General features: G+C 55.3%; 1 protein-coding gene across 1 annotated transcript; it reads left to right on the top strand.

Annotated features, from left to right (window-relative positions):
* The first annotated feature begins 191 nt into the window (after window positions 1-191).
* On the top strand, window positions 192-25,683 carry FAM155B (family with sequence similarity 155 member B). The gene is made up of 3 exons (XM_032702015.1): window positions 192-953; window positions 17,644-17,815; window positions 18,261-25,683. Exons 1-3 carry the CDS (start codon window positions 195-197, stop codon window positions 18,671-18,673), a joined length of 1,344 nt encoding a protein of 447 aa, XP_032557906.1. The 5' UTR covers window positions 192-194; the 3' UTR covers window positions 18,674-25,683.
* Window positions 25,684-26,263: the final 580 nt, after the last annotated feature.

The raw sequence follows: 26,263 nt of genomic DNA, 5'->3' as shown, positions 1-26,263 counted from the left end.
GCGGGCGCGGCGCGGCCCCGGCCCCGCGCCGGGGCAAGCGGAAAGCCGAGTGAGGGGGGCCGGGGCATGCCCGGGGCCGGGGCCGGGGCGGGCGGCGCGGCGCGGCGGGGGCGGCGCGGGCATGGCGGCGGCGCGGGGCAGGTGACAGCGGCGGCAGCGCGGCGCTGCCCGCCGGCCGCCCGCGCGCCCGGGGCATGATCCGCGGCGCCTGGATGTCCCCCCGCGGGGGCGCCGCCGGCGGGGCCGTGTGCTGCGCGCCGCGCCGCAGCGACAAGCCGGTGGCCGACCCCGAGCGGGCGCAGAAATGGCGCCTCTCGCTCGCCTCGCTCCTCTTCTTCACCGTGCTCCTCTCCGACCATCTGTGGCTCTGCGCCGGGGCCAAGCTGCGCGCGCGGGAGCGGCCGCGGGGCCGCGGGCCGCGGGCGCTGCTGGCGGCCGAGCCGGCGGGCGGCAGCTGCGAGGCCCTGCTGGGCAACCTGAGCCGCGGCCCCGGCGGGCCCTGCCCCGCCGCCCGCGGGGACCTGGACTCGGCGTGCGCCCGGCTGCTGGCCCCGCAGCGCCCGCGGGCCCCCGGCGCGCCCCTGCGCTCGCCCCCCGCCGCCGCCGCCGCCGCCGCCGCGCCCTTCTTCGCCTCGCCCTCCTCCAAGAGGACCTTCCTGCAGGCTTACTTCAGGAACTTCAACCTCTCCTTTTGTGATACTTACACGATCTGGGACCTGCTGCGGGAGATGGCCGGCCCGGACGGCCTGGACTGCAGCCTGGACAACCTGATGGTGGACCTGGTGGTGGCGGCGGCCGGGGCGCTGGGCGGGGAGGCCTGTAGCAGCTGTGTCCAGGCGTACCAGCGGCTGGACCAACACGCTCAGGAAAAATACGAGGAGTTCGACCTCTTGCTGGAGAAGTACTTGCAATCGGAAGAGTACTCGGTCAGATCCTGCCTGACAGACTGCAAGGTAAGACGGAGCATCCCGGGGTCCCCAGGGCAGCCTGGGTGAGCTGAGCTGAGCCACGGGGGGCTCGGTTGTGTGGGGGTACCACAGCCATCCTGCCCACAGGCTGGGGTCTCCCTCTGCCCCCCGAGCCCCTCCCGGCAGCGGTGGTCCAGTGCCCTCAGTCTGGAGCCCTCAGGGAGGCTGGGACGGGGTAGTGGGAGCAAGAAAGCAAAGCAGGGCTTGGCCTGAATGAGCACTCACACATCACACCTGTCCATGCACAGGCAGCTCCTGGCACCTCACTCCCAACACCTCATTCCTGACACCCCGCTCCCGACACCGCGCTCCTGACACTCCACTCCCAACACCCCAGTCCTGGCACCCCGCTCCCTGCCAGCCTCACCCACAGCCCTTTACGTGTGCACAGGTGTGCACACATTGCCCGGGCTGGGGCAGGCATGGTGCCTCTCACTGCTGCCTCAGGCCTGCTGCTGCTCCTGGGACAGCCCAGGGCTCTGCCTGGCTGTCATTAGATAAGTGGTGACCTGAGATGAACTGTGGTGCTGGGGCCCTTTCCCCTTACACAGCAGCTGTTTTCCAGCTTTTCTACCCCTTCTCCGCAGGGAGCCGGGCTGGGGATGCTGGGATGTGCATCCCCCCTTGGTGTTCCCCCTTTGGGATTCCCCCCAGTGTCACTGACCATCCCCAGCCCCGGGGCACTGTCCATATTCCAAAAGTGGATCGGTTGGTTGCCTCTCCCAGCACCAGTGGGACCAAGCTCCGCACGGTGCCACCTCTCCCAAATGAGAGTCGTGGTTGGGTCTCCATAGGAGCCCCCAGTGTGGTTCTGCTGGATGCTCCCATCCTTTTCTGGGAGCCCTGATTCCACCAATCCCCACCTGCTCCAAGTTACCTGACTCACCTGTGTGCATTCCCTTTGGGAAGCAGAATGGTCTCGATAATTAAACCTGCTTCCCTTTCTTGGAGCCATGTCTTAGGGTGTGTGACAGCATTGTCCCCACAGGGACAGTGGCAGAGCTTCCCCCCAGTGAGAGGACAGAGCTTGACCGCTGCTCTTCTGGGACAGGAGTTGTGAGGTGGCAGCATGGGCAGTGCTTGCTGTGACGTTCATGCCTTGGGAAAGGGTGGGAGCAGCACCCGGACACAGCGCTGGGGACACCGAGGTGTGTCTTTCACCAAGGGCACGGCGGTGAGATCCCGACTGCCACTCCAGGGTCGCTTTTGCGAGGAGCTGGGTTTGGACAGGAGCGAGAGCTGCCCCTCTGGGCCCGTGCCAGGCCAGGTAATTGCAATCTGCTTGCCCAAATTCTCCCTGCGGTTTCCGAGGGATGTAGTACTCAGCCTGCTCCGAGTGGTTTGGTCCCGCTGCTCTGCTTCCACAGGGAGTTCAGCGCTGTCCGTCATGCTGCTCCTGCTCCCGGGGGCCCAGCAGGAGCAGTGTGTCCCCATGCTGTGTCTGGTAGAGTAGAGTCACCCCGGCTTCAGGCTTAGCTTCCATCTCTGCTGAGTACTGCGAGAGACCCAGAGAGAGAAGCGAACAGAGATCAGAAAATAATCATTACCTTTGGGTCTTGGGCATGGAGATGTTCCCATGGACTCCAAAGTAGGTAGAAACAAATCCGTGCTCAGATGAGTCTTCATTAAGTGTCCCTGGTCTTAACATCCTTGATGGGAAAGCAGGAGACAAGCTTGGGAGATGCAGAACTGGAGGCAGTGGCAGGACTTGTACCTCCAAAACTGGCTCCATGTCACGTTGGTGCATCCCGAGAGCGTCTGAGAGCACCAGTTTTGCATCCCACAGGCGGCACTTGGGAAGCAACAGGAGGCATGAGCAGCAGGGCCAACCTGTGTGTGCTCACCTGAGCCACCTGCGGGGCAATTTCCATGAGGTTACCTGAGTCTGCGGGCTCCAACTGGAGCCCTTGGAGCTCCCGTGTGCTTCAGTCTCTTGTGCAAATCAGGCTTCTTAATTTAAGGTCTTTCACTGTGTGTTTAGGTGCCTTATTCCAGCCTTTCACACCCACGAGTCTCAACCTTTCCCTCTCGGTGGCTGTTCTCCATCTGTGAAACGAGGCTAATGCCAAACTCATCCAGCCTTATGCTGATGAGCGAGTTTTGGCCTGATTTACAGTTCTCTGGACTTCAGCAGGGGCTGCAGTTCCTCGTTGCCTTGGAAAAAATGTGGCTGGTGGGATTTTTGAAGCAGCCTGAGTTTGTAATTCCCATCCAGATGCTGGATAATACCCAATCCTGAGGGATGGCAGAGATACAGCTTGATGGTGACATCCGAGAGCAAATGACAGCAAAATAGGAGATGGTGGAGGAAAACAGAGTGGCAGGGGCAGCTCGGCCAGTGTGAGAGGCTCCTGCAGAGCCCTCCCAGTGGGACTCTGGCTGCAGGAGCCCTGGAGCTGGGGAAACAGGATTTAAAGGATATTTCTGGGGCATAGGACTGTGGGAGCAGGGCTGTGTACAGGGAGTTAGTGCTGCTTCCCATTCCCAACCCTCCCATCCCATAACAGCAGCTGGAAAATTGAAAGTAGGGAAGCACAGCAGCTCCAGGTCACCTGCACACAGCTTCCCTCTGCAGAGCCACATGTCCCTCTGGAATTTTGTTCCGAAGAAGTGTGGCTCAATAAACAGCACACAGGGAGCTCTGTGGCAGCCAAACCACTCCGAGGATTTTGGCCCTTTATTCCATCTCATTTAAAACAACAGCAACCACAAAAGCCCCACCGGAGCTGCCAGTTCTGTGCCGTGCAAGCAGGTCTGACCCCAAGTTACAAACTTGGAATTGGGTGAGTCTTGTGGGTTGGTTTCAGGAGATACCTCATTCCCTGTTAATAAATCATCCCAAGGGTTGTGCCCAGGTTTGGTGTGGGAAAGGCAGGTGCTGCTGGGAGGGGAAACAGCATCCTGAACATCCGAATCCTGGATCCATCTGTGCCCAGAGCTTGGGGAAGGCTGGGTCAGAATCTCCCTGGGAAATAGAAATCCTGTGAAATGGTGGGGTCTGTGTGTAATTCAACTGCTGAGATTACTCATTGCTGTAATGCTCTCCCAGGCCTTTTTATTTTCTGCTTGGAGATCATTCCCGGGCAGATCCCACTTTCTGCAAACGTTGTTATTCCTGTGCAGCACCATCAACTTCCAAATCACACTCTGGAAATGTTTTACTTATTACTCCTAGAACTAACAGCAGAAATCCCAGTGGCTGAGAGACAGTGAACTGTGAAGGAACATTTCTGGGGTTTATTGTTTGTTTGCATTTCCCATTTGGTGGGATTTTGGGGGGTCTGGCTCTCATGGGGACATTGTGGGCAGGGCTCTGGCACCCTGCGGACAGGATGGAGAGGGGGAGGCGGGTCCCCGAGGTCCATCCATCTTCTCAAATATGTTTCACCTCTTGCAGTGAAGATGTGAGTGCCAGCTGCTGGGTCATGGTGCTAGTTAGGGGTGATGTGGATAAAAGGTGGAAAATAGTTGCGTTTTCTGATTATAAGAGGGATAAGTCACTAAGTGAGTCTGGAGCAGCTGCTGGCCACCTCCATCTCCTCTTCCTGCCTGACTTGTACCCTTTGTCACTGCAGGACACAATGAGCTTCATGCACTGAGTGGGGACACGTCAGAGCATCCCCAAAAGGGCTTGAGGAGGTGATGGCCTGGGGATATGGATGTTGGAGACAGATGTGCCTTGGGAAATGCAGGGCAGCAGCAACACATGAGCTGTTGGTTCAGGCTTTGCAGGACTTCGTGCAGGGAGAAATCCCTGTCCCTGCAAAGCAATGCCCTGTGGGATTGTTAAGGCTGGTTTATGCCTTTTTTCCCTGTTTCCAAGGAGGGAAAGAGCGGTGTTGCTCCAGCTCGGCTCCCAGATGAGAGCTTTGCTCCTGCAGAGGCAGAGCTGTGCGTGCTGGCTCCTGCCCCAGCAGCTGCCACAGACAGTGCTCCCAAAGTGCCCCCTCCCTCCAGTCCAGGGGCAAATCAAGATCTATGGGACAAAGCCTGCTGAATTAAGGACTCATTAGGCTGCAAGAAACAAAGCTGTGGAGAGAGAAGGGCTGACAGGCAGGAGCTGCAGGCCGGGGCTGGCAGCAGAGCTGGGCAGGCCGGGCTGGACAGGACCTGTAGCATCTCAGATTTTATTAGATTACCAGGTTTCTCTGTGCGCGGGCCCCTGGCTGTTGGATCCCGCTGTGCCCGGGCAGACCTGCTTCTGCACCTCTGGTTTCCCTGGCACCTCCCGGGGAGCCTGGCAGAGCAGGATTTCACTCCCAAGGATTTACCGGTGTTTCCCCGTGGTGGGCGGGCGGATGGTGTGGTGAGGGATGGGGGCTGGTTCCTGCTGTGGCATCGTGCCTGGCACAGCCCACACCGAGCAGGGAGCAAATCCACAATGCCTGGGTTCAGCACCCTCCAGGGTCCCGTTTTCTGGCTGTTGTCTAGCCAGGAATAGCATCAGCAATCAGCATCTCTGTGGAGCATCCCTCCCTCCGGAGCATCCTCTGGAAACACTAGCCTGCTGGGGCGGGAGCTCTGGGAGTGCCATGTCTTGGGGTTATCCCAGAGCCAGGAACGCCTCTTGGGGGAACCAAAGCAGCATTTTACCTTCACAAAAGCAGCTCAGGTTGGGCTGGGCTTATCCAAAATGCTGCTCAACCTGCTGCACTCTGGCTCTGAGCCTGGATGGCTCCTTGCACGGAGGGAAAGTCCCTTGAGACCCACAGTAAAAGTGGTTTAACCAAAATCTTGTGCTTTTTTGGGGGGTTACATTAATACTGAGGCTTCCAGAGAATCCACTGATGGGTAACTGCAAAGCTGCACCTTGGACCCGGTCCCCTCTGCAGCATTTGCTGCTCCAGGAGCAGCAGCACCCAGGAGGGGAGAGGCTGTTCGCACACACCTCTCAGCTCCAGAGCTGCACCTGCAGGTTCTCCCCCAGAACAAGCCTGGCCATTGAGGTGGAGCTTTACTGACATTTCATGAGGTGAAAAAAGGTTCCCAAGTAAATTCCAAAGTAATTCCAGCAGATCAGCGCAGTCATTTGGCAGCTTGAGCAAGCGCAGCACAGGCACGGGCTTAGCCGAGTGTGTGGCTCTACATTACCCACCCATTGCATGGGAGCAAAGGGAGTCATTTTCAGCACTGAACAAAGGTGGGATTAAATTGTATAAAGAATTTGGGCTTGTGGGGTTCAGAGTGCAAGTGCTGTGGCTGCAGCCTCTGGCACGGCCCGGTTCTGGTGCCTTGTGTCAGGTGTCTCCTCAATGCTGGAAAACAAAGATCAAAGCTTGGAAAACCAGAAGAACCAAAAACTGAACGGATGGAAGGAGTTTGCTCTGTAGTAAAGAAAGTGTTGGAGTGTCAGAAATGCTCCAGCAGTGCCTGGGATGTGTGGCAGTGCTGCCAACTGGGTGGGAAGGGGGTGCTGAGCCAGTGCTTGGACAGTTCTGGGTTTTGTTTGGGGTTGAGATATCTCAAGCTGCCTGGGAATGTGTGGTGGGCTGGAGGCCGGACCCACACAAGTTCTGTGGGATGAACCAGTTTGGTGTGGAGGTCAGGGTGTGAATGGGCGGATTTATTGCTGATTTGGGTGGTGTTTGGCTGCCTGCTTTGCGCTTGTTGTCCGTCAGTCCATGTTGTCTGTCGGTCCTCATCCCTTCGCGTTTGTGGTGCTTCGGGGAAAACCCAGAATTTTCCTAAGGCAGCAGCAGGTCTCCGTGCAGCAACAGGCAGGTTGGCAAATGGTGCAGAGATGAGCGTGAGGGAGGGTGAGATCCATCTCCGTCAAACTGTCACTGAGTAGCGACAAGTGATGGTGGTGCCTGTTCCTGCTCCCTGTGCTCCCGGCTGTGCTGCTGCCGCCCGTGCCAGATGGAAACCTGTGTTCTCCTGGGAGCACGGTGGGCATGGGGGCTTCACCAGCGAGGTGGAACGAGCTCCTTGGAGGAGGCTCAGCAGCTGGCAATGCCTTTTGGAAAGTATCCAGCTGGTCCTGCTGGGTGTGGGCAGGCTCTGGGAGTCGGAGCTCAGCAGTGTCCATGACGGCATCGACAAAATGTGTGACCCAGGAAAATAACACAGCTCCCTGGTCCCCCTTGCTGTGCACATCCGTTGCCACACTGCTTTTCATCCCAGGTAACAATATGTGCTGTCCCCACACACAGAGGGATGTGCTGGTGCTGACTGCCAGCCATCCCCACAGCCCGGCACTGCCAGGAGAGAGGAGGCAGAAACCCCCCACAGAGGGCACTGAGAGGGGGAAGAGGATGCTCTGAACCCATGACATCACTGGGCCTGCCCTTGCAAAGGGCTTCACCTCATCCCTCCCTGGGGACAGGATTCTTTTCCATCAGGAAAGGAGCCTTTTGTGCCCAGCAAGGATTGATCACACATGGCCTGGCCTGACCCTGGTACTGCTGGGCAGTCCCAAGGACCACACACAGAGGAGTCTCATCAAAACATGCCACAGCTCCAGGCCTGCCTCCACAGATGCCCCATGGGGCTTTTCCTCTGCTGCCCGCTTCCAGAGCTGCCTACCAGGGTGGGAGGCAGCAGAGGCAGGAGGTACCTGGCTGCCAGGGGCTATTCCTGCTGTCACCAGGATGCCATTAGGATGCGACTCATGCCTGGCTTCACGCAGGAGCTTGGCTCCACTGTCGTTTGAAGGGCAATGACTCAGGGACAGCAAATCTGTGAATGAGGCACAGAGGCTGCCTGGGCAAGAAGTAGCCATCTGTCCACGCTGCCTCCAGCCCCAGCTCCTGCGGGCAGAGCCGGCAGCTGCCTGTGCCCGGGAAGGCTCGGCTACTTTGGCCTCGCTCCTTTTCCCCACTCCACTTTTGCTCCTGGCATCTCCCTGGGGCCTCTCTTTCCCATCCGTGCTCCTGGAGTGTCCCAACGAGGAGCAGTGCTGGCAGCATGGGCTCCCCCAGATGCTGCTGATGTGGCCACTGTGTTAAAAAAGCAGCATGAAACTGCTTGGCAAGGTTTTGGCTTTCCAGAGCCTTGCCTGTATCAGCATCCTGGTGCTCCTGGTCCTGGCTGGAGAAGAAAATGCCACCTGCTCTGCTCATCCCCTGGGGAGTAAAAGATATACGTGTCTGACATCCCTTCACAGCAGTTCTGCAGCGCTGCTGGTGAGTGGAGGCTGTGGAGGGGCAGGAGGGTGAAGGCAGAGCTGGAGAAGGGGGACTGGAAGTGGCTGGGATGGGGGCTCTCCTGGTGAGGACTGTGCCAGAGCCTGTGTTGCCCAGAACGGGGAGCCTGGTGCACCCTGTGCCCACAGGCACCGTGCTGTACTGATCCCACTGCTGGTGGTCATGGAGGGAGAGGAGACAAGCGCAGATTGTCTTGTAATTTTCTGAACAGACTCAGTTTGAGAAGAGTTGACTAGTGTGGAGAGAGAAAGAGCTCTGGTTTTGTGTTTAACATAATAGGAGTGCCAAGTTCAACCCCCTCCAGACTGGGTCTCTCCCTGACCTGCTCCTGGTGTTCAGTGTAATTTTCCGTGGAGCTGGATGTGGGGGGGGGCAATGTTGGCTGGCAAGGCAGCCTCTGCAGGAGTCTCTGTGTGGGGGGGTTTTCCTGCTGTGGTGTGTTACTTGTTTGCCAGCATTCCTTGCTCTCCTGTTCAAATGAGACATCAGGGAGCACCAGCAGCTGCCGGGATGGCGGACTGGCTCAGAGCATGGGGCAGCTCTCCAGACACTCCTTGCTCATGGGAATGCAGGGAAAGCACTTCCAGTCTGCAAAGGATAATGAAGCTTCCCACTGTGCTTTGGAATTCATGTCTCTCTGTGTTAGTGCTCCCAAAGATTCTGACCCCTCTGCTCACCTCTGTGCCCTGTGACTCGTTACTTCTCTTCTGCGCCCGTTTGCCATGTGGGTGACAGTGCCAGGCAGGCATTCCCAAGGCTCTGTGTGCCAGTTGTCTCCAAGGGTCTGGCAGGCAGCAGTGGCTGGGAGATCCCCAGGATCAGCTCCCAAGGCTTGCCCATATCCTGGCTCCAGGCCTGGGAGTGGGAGGCAGAATGGGCAGGGCTGGCACAGGAGACCGAGCCTGGAGAGGAGAGGAAGAGGAGCAGAGAGCCCCAGCCTGTCCTGGGCTTGCTCTAGGGGAGAGCAGCAGGAATGGGGTTTCCCTGCAGGAGCACATCCCTTGGGGCTTGCTGCCTGAGGAGTGATGCCAACCAGAAGCATCTGCCTGTTGCTCACCACTGAGACTGAGGGTTATCCTGGGGTTTTCCTCCCCTGGAAGGGACTGGGAGATTCCTGCAAGTGGTGTTCAGCCAGGGATAGAAAAAACAGAGGTTCAGCTCTCAGGTCTGACATGAGCCATGTCCAGTTCTGTGTCTCCATCAGTAGGAGCTGCCAGGAGTGGTGATAAGCATCTAGAAATCATCTTTTCCTGCATTTAAGGGACCTCTGGGCACAAGTTTAGGTGGTTGCAAGGACCTGTTACACTTAACAGCCCCAGCACTGATGTGAGAGACTGTGTAACGCTCTCTGACTGTGGGAATTGCCCAGGAGCTGGGATGCTCCTGTTTCCCTGCTGTTGGCTGCATGAGGGAGCTGGGACGGGCCAGATCCTGCTGCTCACCCCTTCTGTGGGGTGCACAATATGGCATGAGGGTCCACGTTCCTCCTGCTGCCTGTCCCATTCCCACTCGTGCCAAGTGGTTCCATGTGGGATGCCTCACTCGAGTGAGAACAAGTGGCTCCTGGCAGAGCGCAGGATCGGGCCCTTCCATGGGCATGGGTGTGAGGCAGCCCTGTCATGACCCCTGGCTGGGCTGGGCACTCTCACCCTCCTCAAAATGATGTTCCAGCCTCAGCACTTCCTTGGAAGGTGGATGAGCAGAGAAACTTCTTGCTCGCCCCCATCAGCTGGTGGGTAATTTATGGCTCGTGGCACTGAAGTGTCTCGCCTTTATTTTTTTATATCCTATCTAATGTAACAGGATGTTCTCATTATCTGCATTAATGTTTAATCCACTTTTGAATCCTGCTAAGCTCCTGGCTGCAGCAGTATCTAATGGGAGTGAATTCCTCAAGCCAGGCTAATGGATTGCAGGGACCTCACTTTCCCTCTGTCCCAACTCAGTCCTCTTCAACTTCATAGGGGTCTTTAATTAATTTTTAGTTAGTTGGGCTGATAGGGTGGGCTGCTAACTAACCCACTGGTTACCTGCAGCCTCACCAGGACCTGGCAGGTGAGGGATGGGTACAGGATGGAGCTGATGGAGCAAGTCAGAGGAGGCCACAGAGATGCTCCCAGGGCTGGAACCCCTCTGCTCTGGAGCCAGGCTGGGAGAGCTGGGGATCTTCACCTGGAGAAGAGAAGCTCCAGAGAGAGCTGAGAGCCCCTTCCAGGGCCTAAAGGGGCTCCAGGAGAGCTGGAGAGGGACTTGGGACAAGGGTCTGGAGGGACAGGACAAGGGGGAATATCTTCCCACTGCCACAGGGCAGGGTTAGATGGGATATTGGGAAGAAATTCTTTACTAAGAGGGTGGTGAGGCCCTGGAACTGGAGGCTTGACCTCCTGACAACCTTGGGACACCTCCGCCTTTGGGCCATGGCCATGCAGTGTCACAGGGGAGACAGAAGGACATTTCCTCCAGATGCCAAAAAGAACTGCTCACTCCCTGGCCACTGGCTGTTTGTCCCAGTCTCACGGTGTCCATCCCCTTCCCACACAAACCTTCACACTCCCATCTGGCCTCCCCTTCCCAGCGAGCTGCTCTTCTCCTCTAAAGCCCAGCCAAGACCCTTCTTTTGAAAGGGGAGCACAAAGCAGCAGCCTGGAGTTATTGCTGCCCCTCGCTTGGCGTGGGAATGCTGATCCCTCCGGCCTCGCTGTGCTCCCAGGCTGCTGTGAATTAGGTGGATCTCGGGACAGGGACTGTCTGCTGCTGGGGGCTGCCAGCAGTGCCCACGGGCAGCCCACCATGGCTGGGCAACAGTGTCCCAGACACCGCCAGGGAGTGTGGGAAGGGGGGGAATGAACTGCCATCAGGAATGCCGGGATGAGAGCTGGGGTCTGTGTGCAGCTGTGAGCACAGCGCTGCCACCCCGTCCTCCTCCTCCTTGGACAAAGGATGTGTCTGTCCCAAACTGGAGTTTAATGATGAAACAGAAATATGTAATGGGAATTGTAATGTTTTCTAGCAGTGATATGGTACCAAAAGCCTCCTGCAATGGGCTGGAGTCTGCGGGAGCAGTCGGGCAGGACTGGGGGCTGCACCACAGGGATAATCTGCATCCAGATCCCCTTGGCTGCAAAGCCACCAGGGCCAGGCTGCACTGGGCTGGGAGGGAAGGGGCTGCAGACACTGCTGGGCAAGGAAATGGGGTGACCTGGGACAGCACGGAGACAGGTACTGGCTGTGGAAAGCAGGAGGGTCTGGCAGTGGTCACCGCCTTCCCATTCATCCAGCTGGGCATTAATTAGTGGGATTAATCAATAAACACAGGCACAGCCATGCTGGGATGCCACGTGGCCTGTGCCCTCAGCACAGGCCCGGCTGCAGAGGGCCATCCAGTGAATCCCACTGTTCCAGAGGATGCTTCCTGCTCTGGTACAACCACAGTTACAGGTTATTCCTCCTGGGTTTGTTCCAAGGGAAGCATGGCATCTGCTGGGATGAGACCAGGCTTTTCCCTGGCCTCTGCAGTCCTCGGTGCTGTGAGCATATGAGCAAAGCAGTGGGGCTGTAACTGTGGTGTCTGTCCCCTGGGAGCATTCCCAGGGCTGGGAGCATTCCCAGGGCTGGGAGCTGGCACTGCCACCCCTGCCTGGGGCTACCCCAGCCCAGCGCCTGTGGGTGCTGATGGTGTGCGTGTGGTCACAGAGGCAGGTTGAGATGCTGGTTCTTCCATCCTTTCCCACTCCAGTTCTTCCCAAGGTGTGTGTCGAGCTCCCTGACATTGTGACTTGTGCAATAGGAGGGTTACCTGGCCGTTGAGTGTGTCAGGTGTGGGGGTGTCACACTTTAAAGCTGTTCTCTCTTAGTTTGGAACAATGAGCACTTGGGGTGTTGTGTGTCTCAAACTGGGTTTGAGCAGCTTGGAGGGAGGAATTTTGGGCTTTTCCCTCTAAAAGAAGGAGCATTCGGACAGTGTCCTTAATCCAAGAACTGGGATTTAAAGCTAAAATGGTAAAAACTATCGGGTGCTTCGTGAAGTCACTGAGGTGGTGAATGGGTACCCCTGACGAGTTGCTTCCAGGTAATTTGGGAGTAACTTCATCAGTGAGGTCACAGGACATGGGTCTGGTCCTGGAATGTGGGTGGGAAGCACTGGCTTGGGAGTTCAGAGGGGATCCCACTGCCCAGGACCCTCCCTGAGGACGAGCCTGGTCAGTGCTGGACCTGGCATGTGCCCCCCGTGCCCATTGTGCCCCAGCACGGCGCATGACAGGTGGGATCCCACTGGTGCCATGGGATGGCTGGGAGAGAATTTTGGGGAAAACCAACTCTGGAGAGGGGTGGGCTGCAGGGTAGCGGAGAGCCCAGCATGGGCACATGCCAGCTGGCCCTGGTGGGCAAGCAGGATGCCAGTCCAAAAACTCCGCGTGTAGTTTCCAGCAGTGTTTGAGGAATACCCATGCTGCCAAGCGACCAGTGTTCCCAACAGTGCCATTCCCAGCACCCCACGGCCCGTGTGCATCCAGCGCCATTCCCAGCCAGCCCCCCTCCCTGTCCCAGCCGTTCCTGCTGGCAGTGTCCGTGGCGGTGCCCTCACCACCACCCCTCCATGCCCCCCGGTGCCGGGTACAATGGGCAGAGGCGCCCGGCCCGCACCTCCCCTGGGTGGGAAACGGAGGATCTGCGGCTCCAGAGCTGTCAGCACCAGGCCAAAGTCAACTTTATATTAAAAAAAATAAGTCCAAACAATACAAACCCCATAATCGTGCGCAGTTGTTGGCTTTTGGGGTTGGAGTTGGGGTTGGGGTTTTTCTCCCCCCTCTCCCAAACCGGAGCATGTGACTGTGACAAGGCAGGGATAACACAGCTCCAGAACTATCAAAGAAGTTACCAAAAACCTAGCTGTTCCAGAGATGATGATGGAACAGCCCATAGCAAGGAGAATTTTTAAAAAATGAAGAAAAAAAGCTGTTTTAAAGCTCCACATTGTTCGTGCCCAAGTTGCAGGCGGCAGTAATTGAATACAGTGTTAATTGGACATTGAAGCTTGTGTTTGTGACTCCTCCTGGCCAGCCCTGGACCTCAGCATTCCCTTAATCCTCTGCCATCCAAAGGAGCTCTTCTTTCCCCCCCAGCCTGTCCTGCTTCCCGCGCTGCATTCTGATGTGCCAGAGCTTGGAGAGCTGCCCGAGCAGCTCATTAGCAGGACTCATTTCCCTGTGTCCAAGATTAATGAGGCACAGCCACTCCAGATGCTCATCTCAGGCCAGGATGGAAATGTGAGTCCCGGGAACTGCTCTGGGAGGGGAGGGGGCTGCTCCCAGCTGGTGGTCTGGAGGGGACAGGCAAGGATTTCTCCTCTCATCCCACCTGGAAGCTGGGAATGAGTGAGCGAGATCTGAGCGTGTCCTCAAAGAGGAAAAGGAAGGAGAGTCATGATGGAAGAGCCCAGCTTCCAGAGTGATCCAAAGCCTCTGGCCCAAGCACTCTCCCAGGTCTCCTTCCAGGGTTATTTTGTAGGTGAGAGCTCCCTGCTTCCCTCTCTGTCCTCCTCCCCCTCCAGTCTGCAAATCACCCTTCCAGAGAAGTGGAATTTGGGCTGGGAATGCTGCCCTAGCCCCTGCCTATAATTAAGGAGAAGGGTTTGTTACCACTGGGCCATTAGCAGGATTTTCCTTGGGGAAACTTCCCAAGCATTGATTCCTGCTCATATGGGACAACAACAGTTTGCTGTGTTAATTACAGCTGATGTTCCCAGAGAGCATCCAAACTATCCCAAGCACTGCATCCTCTGCAAAGGTGTTGCATCCTGAGGATGCTGCTCCATCTCTGCTCCTTTATTGTCCTAAAATTTAGCTGGGATGGTTCAACAGACAATGCCAGTTTTTGCAACGTATTGGCAGCAACTAGACTGGCCCTGAAGTGGCCAAATTACTTTAAAAATTAGTATATTATTTTGTGCAGACATAATAAGGACACAGAAAGTCTCTGGAAAAGCTGTTTGGTGGGGAATGCTATCCAGGAGGCAGGGGGAAGAGTGCAGGCAGGAAGGAGCTCCATTTGGCACAGAATTCCCTGTGAAAGGGCCATTCCTCTAACTGCTGCTTCCAGATCCTGCTGGAAGTGCAAGCAGACAAGTAGCTTAATTAGCTACTGGAAATCCAGTTCACGTTGTATCTTTTTAATGTCTTTTATGATGGGGTATTTCATCCCACCTGCAAAATTCTGATGCAGACAAATAGCCTGTCCTCTTCCTCCTCCTCCTCTTCCTCCCTTATAAATTGGGTGTCTGAAGTTGGCTCCTTTCCTGGGCAGCAAAACTCCATGTGCTTTCTCGGAGCCATCCAGCCAGTCCTCTGAGCTAAAAATGCAGGAAGAGGGCACCAAAATTGAGCTATTTGGAGTTCAGGTTACTTATATTTACTTGGCCAGGCTGGAGATCTGCCAAAAGCAAAACCAGAAAGAATGGAAGGAACACTGATTGCAACCCAACCTGCTTCCTGAAGAATCCATAGAGGGCAAGGATGGAAAACAGGGAGCTTTCCTTGTTGATCTAAGCAGGGAATAAATTTCCTCCTATCCTAAATTCTCACATGTCCTTTATAATAAGGTAAAGCAGGATGTTTGTGGTAAGCTCAGAGATACCAGAAGCTTGAGCATCCCAGGGAATTTGCTGCTGACCGGTGACAGGATCCCTGCGGATGCGTGACGGGAGGGTGGCCGGCGTCTCCTGGAGATCTGCCCACATCAGCATGATCCCAGTGGAGTGGGGCAGGCTGTTGGACCAGCAGGTCTTTGCTGTCTCTATTTGTGAGCAATTTCCATCCTGCAGAGCTGTGGGAATTCCAGAGGATCCGCAGCCCAGCCTGGCAAGGGCTGACTGGGACCAGGGCTCCGGTGCTTCCCTCTGGGGAGGCGAGTGCCCTGGAAAGGAAAGGGGAAAGGGAAGTAGTTTCTGGATGAGCACACCTCCTCTGCCCTCTCTGGTGGTATCACCAGCTCCTTGCAGCCTCTCACTCCGTATTTCCATTACATTCCTGGGAATATCCTTTTCTGTGACCTCAGCCCTCTGCTAGACTTCCCTGATGGGAATCGACACAAACATTTTGTATGGAAAACGTGCAGATCCATGCAGAGTCCGCTTGTGCAAGCTGTGTTTCCTCAGGAGTGCGGGATGAGCCCAAGCTCCATCCTGCCAAGCTCTGGGAATCTCCGATTCCAGCTGCCCTTTCCACCTGTGGGTCACTGCAGCCCAAAACTGGAGCTGGGACAGCCCCAGTGACACCCACAGTCTCTGCTAGAGAATCCAGCGTAGCATCCCTTCTTACCAGGCTGCACGTGTCCCCAGGTGGGAGCTGTGGATGTGACTGGGATCTGGGAAGCAGCGTGGGAGAGAGTTGGAGCTGGGAGGGAGACGGGCAGGAAATGCTGTGAGTAAATCAGCCGAGCTCGCCTGAGTCATGACTAACGGGGAGCGTGATACGTCTGCAAATATTAGAAATGTGTAAACAGAGAGGAGGGAGAGGGATGGTGTCTGGAATGATTGAAGGGAGTGAACTTTTGGATGGAAAAATGTAGGTCAAGTATGAAGGAAAACTTGTAGGCAGCGAGATAAGTGCTGTAAAACAACCTCCTTGGGAAACACGAGGAAGTCCCACTGATGGAGATGTTTATCCTAAGCCAGACAAGGCCTGGAAAACAGGCTAAGCTGGAGGGATGGACTTGGGGTGTCTGTCCCAGATGGGGCTGGGTGTAGGGATGCAGACTGAGAGCTTGAAATATTCCCTCCCACTTGTGTCCTCACACTCTGGTTCCTTCTCTGGAGCCGTTCCACTGTGTCCCAGTAATTAACATCCAGTGGGACAGGGAGAAGAAGCAGGACCACAGCTGTGTTGCCACATCCCAGAGGAAAACCCTGGCCATGGGGATTGGGACTGCTCTGAAATGCTCACTCCGTGGATCATGTCCTGGTTCCCATTAAACTTTCTGTGATGAAAGTTTCACCAAAACTAACACGCTTCCGTGAAAACTCTGGTTTTCATGATTTGGCATTTTCCAGGGGAAAAAAGAAACTAAAATAACTTGCCAAGAATTTCCCAACCGGCTTTAATCCTGAGGCACCACCATGATCCAAACAAATGATGATAAGGATCTATGGAAAACATGGGGAAACAAAGAACTGATGGTTTCAAAGCCTCCAGAAAATGAAAATGCCACTGAAAAGAGGAGCACGGGGTTTCTCCAAGCACGCCGAGGAGGGAAGCTCATTCCCTTTGAATCATGGGGAGTCCTTTCCAGCTGGTTTCAAAGGAAGTTGGATGTGGTCATGGAATGACCCTAGTGCTATCACTGATGCCCAGATGAGTTCTTAGATGAGCTGGAAGCACCACGGAGGGGGTGCCCTTCCCAGGGGTGCCGTGGCTTTCTTGCAGCCTGAGGAATGATGCTCACCGGGAGAAACAGGAGCTCTCCCTCCCTCCCTGCTGCAGCCAGCGGAGACAAACAGCTTCCACTGTGCCTGATGCTGGGGAGATGAGGGGGATTCAGGAATGTACCTAATGCTGGGGAGATAAGGGGGATGCAGGCAAAGCCATCTGGGCTGTGCTCGGCCAGCTGGGAGGGTCACGAGCACACACAGGGTGGAAGGGAAGAGGGAAACCAGAGACCAGACAGGCTGGAGAAGTGGGGGACGTGGCACAGCCTTGCAGTCACAGGTGAACCCCCAGGTTGCTCTTCCATATGGAAGTGTTGCCAGGCACAACCCGAAGCATCAGGAAGGTGAGCGGAGCACACAGGGACATTTGTACCGCTGTTTGGTACATCCCAGAGTCAGAACATCCCTGTAGAATGAGTGGGTTCCAAAAGAAATGGCACAGCAGGAAGTTCCACATGTCTGGGAACTGAGAATCTCCCCCATGGCCAGGTGGGGAAGGTGAGGAAAATGTTATTTGGTGGCAGAGAGAGAGGCAGCAGGTCTTGAGGTGCAGCGGCTGCATGTGCTGCATCCCAGCAGTGCCAACTGCTTCTGGCCAGCAGCCTTTCCAGCAGGAAGTTTCCAGGAAAGACCAGCCCATGGTCTGTTTTGCTGTCCCATGTCCCACATCCAGAGCTAATAGGGACCAAAGCACTTTAGAGGAAGGGAGAACCTCCCCCTGCCCAGGGGAGCAGCAGGGTGTCTCAGGGAGGAGGAAGGTGCTCTGGGACAGGTGAAAAGCAGCGTTGGAATCTTTGTATGATGGATTGAGGTCTTCGGTCACCGGTGTTGCAGAGTCTGTCCCGGTGCCTGTCTGCAGGAGACATTACTCCATGTGGTAATTAGCTTTATTTCTGTGGTGGATTTAGCCAGAGGGATGAGTTCCACCTTCCTGATAGTTGAGTGAGTTGTTTTAATCGATCAGTGTTCAATAAGTGACCCCAATGGCCTGGCAGACATTTCTCATAGGGGCTGGGAGTTCTGCCTTCCCCTTTCACCCTGTGTCTCTGCGAGGCTTCAGCAACCCCAGCTCGGGGAGGTGACAGTCCCTCTTGGTGGCTTCCCCTAGGCCGTCTACAAGGCCTGGCTGTGCTCCGAGTACTTCAACGTGACCCAACAACAGTGCCGACAGCGGATCCCATGCAAGCAATACTGCCTGGAGGTGCAGACCAGGTGCCCCTTTGTGTTACCGGACAATGACGAGCTGATCTATGGAGGTTTGCCTGGCTTCATCTGTACGGGTAAGGAGGTCTGGGAGCGGGGCACAGGGCGGGTCACAAGCCACATGCTGGGTTTGGGAGGCTTGGGGCAGAGTGGAAGGAAGTGGAGTGTGGAAACATGGCCATCCTGGGGGTGCAGCGGGAGGGGTTAATGGGGATACAGCGACATCTTAACATGGGAAGTGAAAGTCCTTCCTCTGATTGAAAGCTAAAGCATGTAAGGGGCTGGAGGTGATGGATTAAAGCAGGACTGGGACATTGAACCACTATGAACAGGATTTGGGGAGCCCTGAGCACTCCTTGCTCGTCTGTGCAGGCTCACAGTTGTTGGGGTCAGTCCTGGGGGGTCTCTGGGTGTCCTGGTTCTCAGGTTCTGCCCACCCTGCACCACCTGGCTCACTCCGTCCACAGCCCCGTCCTCAGTCTCCCACTGACCCCCTGCTCCTCCTCCTCTTCCTCCCTGCAGGGCTGCTGGAGAACCAGCTGCCCGACGAGGAGGCCAAGTGCTGCGAGGTGCAATGGGACTCCTGCGACCACCCCTCAGACAGCAACGACAACACATCCCCCAAATCCACGGCATCAGAGTCGCTCCATTTCCACCGCCACGACCCCCACGTCCATCACCAGCGGCAGAACCACTACCATCTCTACCACCACCACCAGTACCACCAGTACCACCAGCCCCGCTCCCCGTCCTTGCTGCCGGTCTCCGCAGGGTCTCGCCTCGGCAGCAGCAGGATCAGACTGTGCGTGCTGGTCCTGATGCTTCTCCACACCATGGTGTCCTTCTCGAGTGTGCACGGCGGCGGCGGCGCGGCCGGGGGGCTTGGCCTGGAGGCCCTGCCCGCCCTGGAGGAGAGTGTGGCACGGGACGAGTGACATGGAGGGCAGGGCCAACCTCCACGGAGAACACCAGATCTTTTTCCACTAAGGGGGGCACATGCTATTCCTCCAATGGGAGGCACGGGATTGGGGGTGACGCACACACACCCCCCAAGAGCTGCTCGCGCGGGGCATCCCCGTGATGAAGAGTCTCTAACGCGCACAGGGCTGCGGGACCCGGCGCTGAGAAGGGTTCGGTCAGTGGCAGCGGGGCAGCGCGGCATTCCCGGCCCCGGCACGGGCAGGGACGGCATGGGGGTGGGGGGATGGAGGGCAGGGGGTCCCTTGGGAAGGAGGGTCCCTGTGGGACTCCTGAGTGTCTCCCAGCTGCTGCCCCGAGTGCCTTGGGCGCCCGTGCCTTCCCCGCCCGCACCATGCCAGGGTTTGGTGGGTGGCCCAGCCCTTGTTCCTTTTCTCCTCGGTCTGTCAATCCCAAGGGAGCAGGAGGAGGGGCAGCACCTCCTGGCACAGCCTTGCCCCCCCACTCCTATCCCAGGGAAAACCCACCAACTCAAGGCAGAACCACCCTCGTGGGGCGCAGCATCGTGGGTGTGGCATTGCCCTTGCTGAGGGGATTTGGGGCAGCAGTGGGATGCTGTGACACTTCACTGTGGTACCACTCGGGGTTGGTCTCATTGCATCCCAGCCTGCTCCTCCAGCCTTGCCTTTCCTGCTCCTCTGTGCGAGGAGGTGGAGAGGGAGGAGGCACAGAGCAGGAGGGATATCCCCAGCATTCCCACATCCCACTTTGCCAAGTGTCCTGATGATTTGGTGTAACCTTTTTTGTTGTCCTTTTTGACTGGTTTCTGTGAGGAGTTAGGGAGATGTGACTCCAGCAGCACAGGCTAAGGGAGGGAGTAACAGCTGGATGCAGGGCATCCCAAAGGCATTCTTCCATGCTTCCCAGCTACAAATCATCAACTGGATGGCAGGAGGACTGGGCAAAAGAGCTGGAGAAACCTGGTTTGTAGAGAGAGTCTCCCCCACAAAAAAAGAGACACTAACAAAGCCCAGCTGGGGAGGAGAGTTTTTGTGAATACTTCCTATCCATGGATACCTCCAGATCAGGAAATTTCTGGGAGCCCAGCTGGGACAGCTGGACTCAGCTGGGCAAGGTGCTGGCTGGTGCAGTCTCATTCAACTCACTTGGGATGTTTTTAACCTGAGCTCAGTGTATCCAGGGATTCAGCCCCAAACAGACATCAGATCCCTAGGATCTGATCCCCAGATCATTTCCTAGGAAATTCCCAATTCTCCACCCACCCACCAGAGCTGTTCCCAGTGTGCACGCTGTGAGGTAGTGCCTGGGGAATGGCACTGCCCCTCTGGGCTGGGCACCAGGGACCAGGGTTTGTCCTGGGGTGGGCAGGGAAGAAGGAGGGGGCATTTTAGCATGAGGTCATGGTTTGGATGTGGACCTGCTTTTTGCTCCAAGAAGAGGTGGGATGCTCCCTCTCTTTCCAGGCTGCCTCTTGATGGGGAACCTACAGCCCTGGGTGGATCGCTGCAGCCCGACTGGGAGGCAGGAGTGGAGCAGGAGGAATGTTTGAACCAATCCCAAATACCTACAAGGGTCTGAGAAGTCCCAGTGTTGAGGACTGTAGGAGTTTTGTGGTTTCTGGTCCGTTGAATTGAAGCAAAACCAAGCAGAGCCCCATGAGCAAAGCTACTTCCTGCCCAGCTGGAAGAAGGAAGTACCGGGCATCTCGTGGGAAGGACAGGTTTCCTGACATCTCCAGCCCATTTCCAGACCAAAGAGGCTCTGAGAAGCAGCTGAATGTTTGATTCCTGCTTTGACTTGAATCTCAGAGCTTTGGGGTGATGTTTACACGCTACCAGTTGCCTGTTAACCAAAGTCCTGCAGAGACGAGGCCTGTGATCCTGCTGTCCCGTGGTTCTGGGAGTGGGAGAGGTGACGCTCATGGAAAATGTAGAGTGTTTCCTGAACAGATTCCTTTCTGTTGCTATCCAGAAAAGGTAGGATGATTCTCACTTTACTACTCCTCATGGCATCCTTATATTTTCAGCCTAGTTTACGCTGATCTGAGAACTTGGACATGGAGCAGTTCCACAAAGAGGGATCCGAGCCCTCAGATTGCCGTGAGCAGTGTCCTGTGGAGCTGCTCTGGCGAGGAGCAAAAGCTCCCGGGCAGGCCAGGGGAGGGAGCACAGCCCCATGCCTGCCTCCAGACGGCCACATCCTGGAGGAAATTAGATTTCTCGTGTCCTGCCAAGAGTTAAGCTGATTCCAGGCGCCTCTCTCGGAGATAGGCTCCGTCCAATCTCGGAGCGACTCGTGTGGAGAGAGAACAGCCCGTGTGGTGTGTCAGAGTGGCCCTGACTCACTGGCCCTGCTCACTGTGTGCTGGGACACTGAGCAGTGCTGGGAGCGCGGGGTGGCCCCGGCTCGGTCCCTGCACCACGTCCAGATCCCAGATCTGGCCCAGGGACTGTCCCGAGGGATGTGTGTCCTTCTCCCTGCCCCTTCTCCCCTGTGCCCTGCTGGCGATGGAGCGCCCAGCTGGGCTTGGGGGCTTCTAGGGGCACCGAGGTTTGGTGATGGGGATTTGGGTTTCCCAGAGAAGCTGTGGCTGCCCCATCCCTGGAAGTGTTCAGGTTGGAGCATCCTGGGATAGTGGAAGGTGTCCCTGCCCATGGCAGGGAGTGGAACAAGATGAGCTTTAAGGTCCCTTCCAACCAAACCATTCTATGATTCCATGATTTCCACAGGGCTGCAGGAGTGAGGTCCAATATCCCAAGTTATCATCAGGGGGCTGGCAGGGTTTTGCTGGGATAACCTGAGAGCTGTGAGAAATGTCTTCCCCTTCCCTAATGTGAGCTGAAGGCTTCCCCTTGGGAGCCAAGAGCACGCGCTGCATCCCAATGAGTCAGGGAGCGGAGACAGTTCTGCACTGGGGTGCTTGTGGTGGTTACTGGGGGAATGTTCAGCCCCATCCACTGGGCCTGAGGGACTCTGCAGGGCAGAGTAGGAGAAAAATATGTAGGAGACCCACATATTTTCCAGGCAGTGGGTCCCAGGAGGTGTTCCCACAGGGATGAGGTGCCATGGGTGGGCAGCGGGAGCGCGCGGGATGCAGAGCCCGGGCTGGGGCTTTACCTTGTGCGACTGGGAGGAAAGTGCTGAGTCTTCACAGAGTGAGGCTTTGGAAGGAGATCTTTTATTTAGCGAGTCTGGGCTGCTGTCAATAAGTTCTGTGGTTTTAGGGCACCATATGCTGTATTCAACACTTTGCCAATCTCCTTAAACGGATCCAGACGAGGCTGTTCCCGGAGCAGGCCGGAGCAGCTGGAAGCGGTGTATGGAGCCCGTCGGATAAAAATCCTCCCTTTGCTCTGACATTACAACCTTCCTAATCCTCCATCCCTGATCGCTCTGTCTTTGCTCCACAGGAGAACGGCCCAGAGAGCAGACGGTGACATTGTCTCACTTCATCCCCCCAGCATTGCATTTATTACAATAGGAGGGGATAAAAAGGGAATGTGCCTGGATAAGGAGGGAATGTGCCTGGCTAAGCAGGGAATGGGGCTCTTTGCCCTGTGCAGGCAGGTACACTTCACCCCAAGCCCGGTGTCCACCAGACCAGGGGCCATTGCAGAGCCACATTCCCCCAGCCACCTTGGAAAGCCCCAGGTCTGAATGCATTTATCCCACCAGGAATTTAACACCAAGGGGCTTTCTTCTTTTCATCCAATGATCCTATCTCTTCTCCCTTAAGAAGGTGCCCCACATTGGAATTAAGATGTAACACTCAACCTTTCTTTCAGTGGATAAACTTCTCCTGCTGGGAGAAAACTCCCAGGGGGAAGCAGTGATTCCTCCCTGGTGAGGGGGTTTCTCATCCCTGGGGAGCTGAGGGATGATGATGTCCCTGCAGGATCCAGGTGCAGACAGGACTGCAGGAGCAAAAGGAGCCGGGTCCTGCCCGGCCACATCGTTATTCCTGGGTTTTGCACTTTCATGTCGCTGCCAGTTGTACAAATTAATTAAAAATAACTGAAGAAAAATCCCAAAGAAAGGCCCCGATTCCTCTGGGAAAGATTAATCATTGGTTGAGCCTTTTTCTTATGAAAATACAGATCTATGGTAGCCCCAGGCAAAAGATTCCCAGGGAGAACCCTCACCATTCGTGCTCCGAGTGAGGGAAGTCGCTTTGAAAGCATCTGACAACTAAAGCAGAACATGTTGAGTAACTTGGCAACACTCAGAAAACATCTTGAAATGGTTTTTGTTCAACACATTTTGCTTTGCTTCAATAGGAGATGTCAGGGCAGTTCACTCACTGCCACTCAGGACTGCGGGCGATGCCGGGAGACACTCCTGCCTTTGGGAAGGGAAAATCCCTGATATCTGCTGCTCCTGGGGCAGGATCTGCTGGAGCAATGCCATGGAGCTTCCCTTGCTGAGCTCTGCAGGTCCCTCCTGTTCTTCTGGTGGCACCAAGTGTGGAGGTTTGGTGATGGATATTTGGGTTTCCCAGAGAAGCTGTGGCTGCCCCATCCTTGGAAGTGCTCAAGGCCAGGTTGGACAGGGCTTGGAGCAGCCTGGGGTAGTGGAAGCTGCCCCTGCCCATGGCAGGGGTTGTAACTAGATGGTCTTGAAGGTCCCTTCCAACCCAAACCTTTCTGTGATTCCATGATTTCCACAGAGCCGTGCGGTGAGGTCCAATAGCCCAAGTTACCTTCAGCTTCTGATTCATCCTAATCACATACCCTGGAAAGGAATGTCTGCAGGGATTGGAAGAGACAAAGTCAGGACAGAAACATTCTTGGATTCTGCTGGAATGTGATGGGACAGGGAATTTTATGTATCAGCTTTGTGTGCTGCCCTGGGGCTTCCCATCCCTGGGGGTTAAATCTCTCTTAAATTATGCTGGAAAAGTTGGGAAGGGCCATGTCTGGTGTTCAGGTTGGATGTTAATGGTCTACTTCAGGCCATCAAAGCTCATGGGCATCCCAGCTGGAAGTACCAACATCACACAACCCCCAAACTCACCCCTTTTCCCCCCAAAAGGAGCCTACTTAGAGCTCCCAGGTCAGAGCAGCTCAGGGGTTGCACAGCTCCAACCATAAGTCCATTCCAAGGAATTGAGGGGTTTTGGCAGCAATTTTTGGGTATTCTTGGTCCAGGTGGCTCTTTAGGTGATCTTCCAGCCTGCACTGGGAGGGAGGAAGGGAGCAGAGGGAATGCTGTGGTGGAGGATAAACCATCTTTAATTAAGGATCATTAAAAAAAATTAACTTGTAATAGTTGTTGGGGTTTTATCAAAGCTCTCAGCCCCTCTCACAGGCCTGGGCAGGAGATGGATGAGTTCTTGAGCCCCGTCCCTCCATCTTTCCTTGCACTGCATCTCCAGGACTTGTGTTCCAGACAAGGCTAGGAGCAGTTTCCAGCCTCGTTAGCATTTTAGGATGATCCTTTTTCAGCCCAGAAAGTCAACAGCTTTGCTTGTTATAAACTGAAACTCAACAAAAAGACCCAGGAATTAAGTTTGGCTTATGAAATTTGGGGTTGGTTTTGCCATTTTTAAATGTATTTGGGAACTGGACGTGCCCGAGTTGCAAAACAAAAAGACATTTTGAGCCAGACGGTGATTTCTTTATTTTGAAACTTGTCAAAACAAGCCAGATTGATCATTATGACCAATTTTTTTTTCTTTTTTTTGCAAATTGAGAAATGCATCCAGAACAGGCCTTTCCCACAAAACCTTTCATTTTCCAAAAAGAAAACGAAGGAAAAAAAAATCAATCACACTTTTTCTGCTCACACAGTTGGAACAGGCGGCAGCGGATTGGGAGAGAATAGCAATTTGTAAGGAATTCCAACCAGCTCTCCCTAAAATAGCATCCAGCCAGTTTCTCCAGGGCAGGAGGCTCAGTGGCTCCATGGTGGGAACAGGCTGGAGCAAGGCCTGGCTGACCAGGGCAGCTCCAGGCTGGGATAACACCTTGGGAATGCAGGGACACCTCCTCCCCTGTGGGAATCAGAGGTGCTTCTGCCTGGGAGGAATTCCTGGGAATCCCCAGCCATCCTTCTGATGGATGTTTAGTTTGGTTTTCTGTTCCAAACCAAACTGAATCCAGCTTTTCCGAGCCTCCGGTGCTCGGACATCGTTACGAGATGCCTTCAAAAGGGAGACGCTCCCGTCTGTGCCTGGGAGTGTGAACTGGGAAGAAATTCCACGTGTGGGTCCTTGAGGAAGCAGACTCCATGGTTCAAGGAGGGATGTGTTAAGGGAGAGCATGACAAGCCCCCAAATCCCTGCCCGTGTGCCCTTCTCCCTCCGGAATGCGGGTCCGGCAGCCGGGCTGGGGCTCCCTGCCCGGGCTGGGGGTGCTGGGGGGCACAAGGGCACCTCGGGGGCACCTCGGGGGGATCTCGGGGGATCTCGTGGGGACCCGACCCGGGCTGTGCCCACGTGTGCCCAGGCTGCTCATGACCGAACCCTTCTCAAGTGCTTGTGCCATGTCGGTGGTGACAGAGCTCAGACCGACCACAAGGTCCTTTTCCAGTGCGTGGTGGTGAAACTCAAACCAACATACTGCTGAAGTCAAAATATTCTTTCTAATCTCCCTGCCCGGTTTCTCTTTCTTTCCAGCTTTCCTCCTCCGCCTCCCGACCCTCCCTCTCTGTTCCCACCCCCCTTCTGTTTCTCTTTCTCCCCTCTGTCATAAGAAAGTGACTGTGTCCTTGAGGGGACAGTTTTCTTATGCCATTTTATACACTGTGCTTCATGTTTAGAACTTTTTTGCACTAGTTCCTATTACATTTATTTTCCAAACTGGTTTGACAAAAAACAAACAAAACCCAACAAAAACACAATCCCATGCTATAATTCAGTTGTATTAAAATATTATCCTACTACTCTCTGTGTTCAATAGTCTCTGTACCTGTAATGCTTTCAGTTCTGTTGTATTTTGGGGCCGAGGTTTTCTCTGCTCCTTGTTTAACCCAGTAAAGAAATAAAATGTTAAGAATTGATGATAAACTTCCTCCTCCCTGTCTCTGGTGTTGTTTGGGCCACGAGGGTCCCACTGGGACGGGCTCCCCCAGAACCTGCCCCGAACCCCATCCGCTGTCCTACGGGTGTTGTTTTCCTGCCAAATCCAATCCCAACTGGAGGACGGCAGAGGCGGAATGGAGGGACAATAACCCTGCCTTAACTGAATTTGATTTCGTAACCTTTCTTTATATTCTTTTGTTTCTTGCCTTCACATTTCTTGCCACGGGGCTCACCTCAGAACAATAGGGGCGAAGGCTGTCACCAAGAGATTCATCAGAGAATAATGACTCAACTAGGGTATCCAAATTTTGCCCAGCTGAAGTCCACACCCACATATAATCTGGAATTAATTCATCTGGACAACAGATCTCGGCGTGGAACAGAGCGAGGATACTGCGCTCCAAATTGAGCGCTGCTGCCAGGCTGCAAAGGGACACAGCTCTGCAGCTACACTTGGGCCGGTCCTGCCCCGACCTGGAAATCCTGTTTGGAAAGAACACGAGGAAAAGGGGATGAAATTGGGTGGGAATAGAAATAAGGTTTAAAAAGGCAGATTGGTGCAGGA

The sequence above is a fragment of the Chiroxiphia lanceolata genome, chromosome 14 (genome assembly GCF_009829145.1).
Source record: "Chiroxiphia lanceolata isolate bChiLan1 chromosome 14, bChiLan1.pri, whole genome shotgun sequence".
In the NCBI taxonomy this organism is placed as follows: Eukaryota; Metazoa; Chordata; class Aves; order Passeriformes; family Pipridae; genus Chiroxiphia; species Chiroxiphia lanceolata.
This window is presented reverse-complemented; position numbering and strand designations above follow the sequence as displayed.

Bases quoted from the DNA above. Each gene is read 5' to 3' on its own strand.
- FAM155B (XM_032702015.1), top strand. From the start codon at position 195: ATGATCCGCGGCGCCTGGATGTCCCCCCGCGGGGGCGCCGCCGGCGGG. The intron at 954-17,643 runs GTAAGACGGAGC...GGCTTCCCCTAG, and splicing joins CCTGCCTGACAGACTGCAAG to GCCGTCTACAAGGCCTGGCT. The intron at 17,816-18,260 runs GTAAGGAGGTCT...TCCTCCCTGCAG, and splicing joins GCCTGGCTTCATCTGTACGG to GGCTGCTGGAGAACCAGCTG.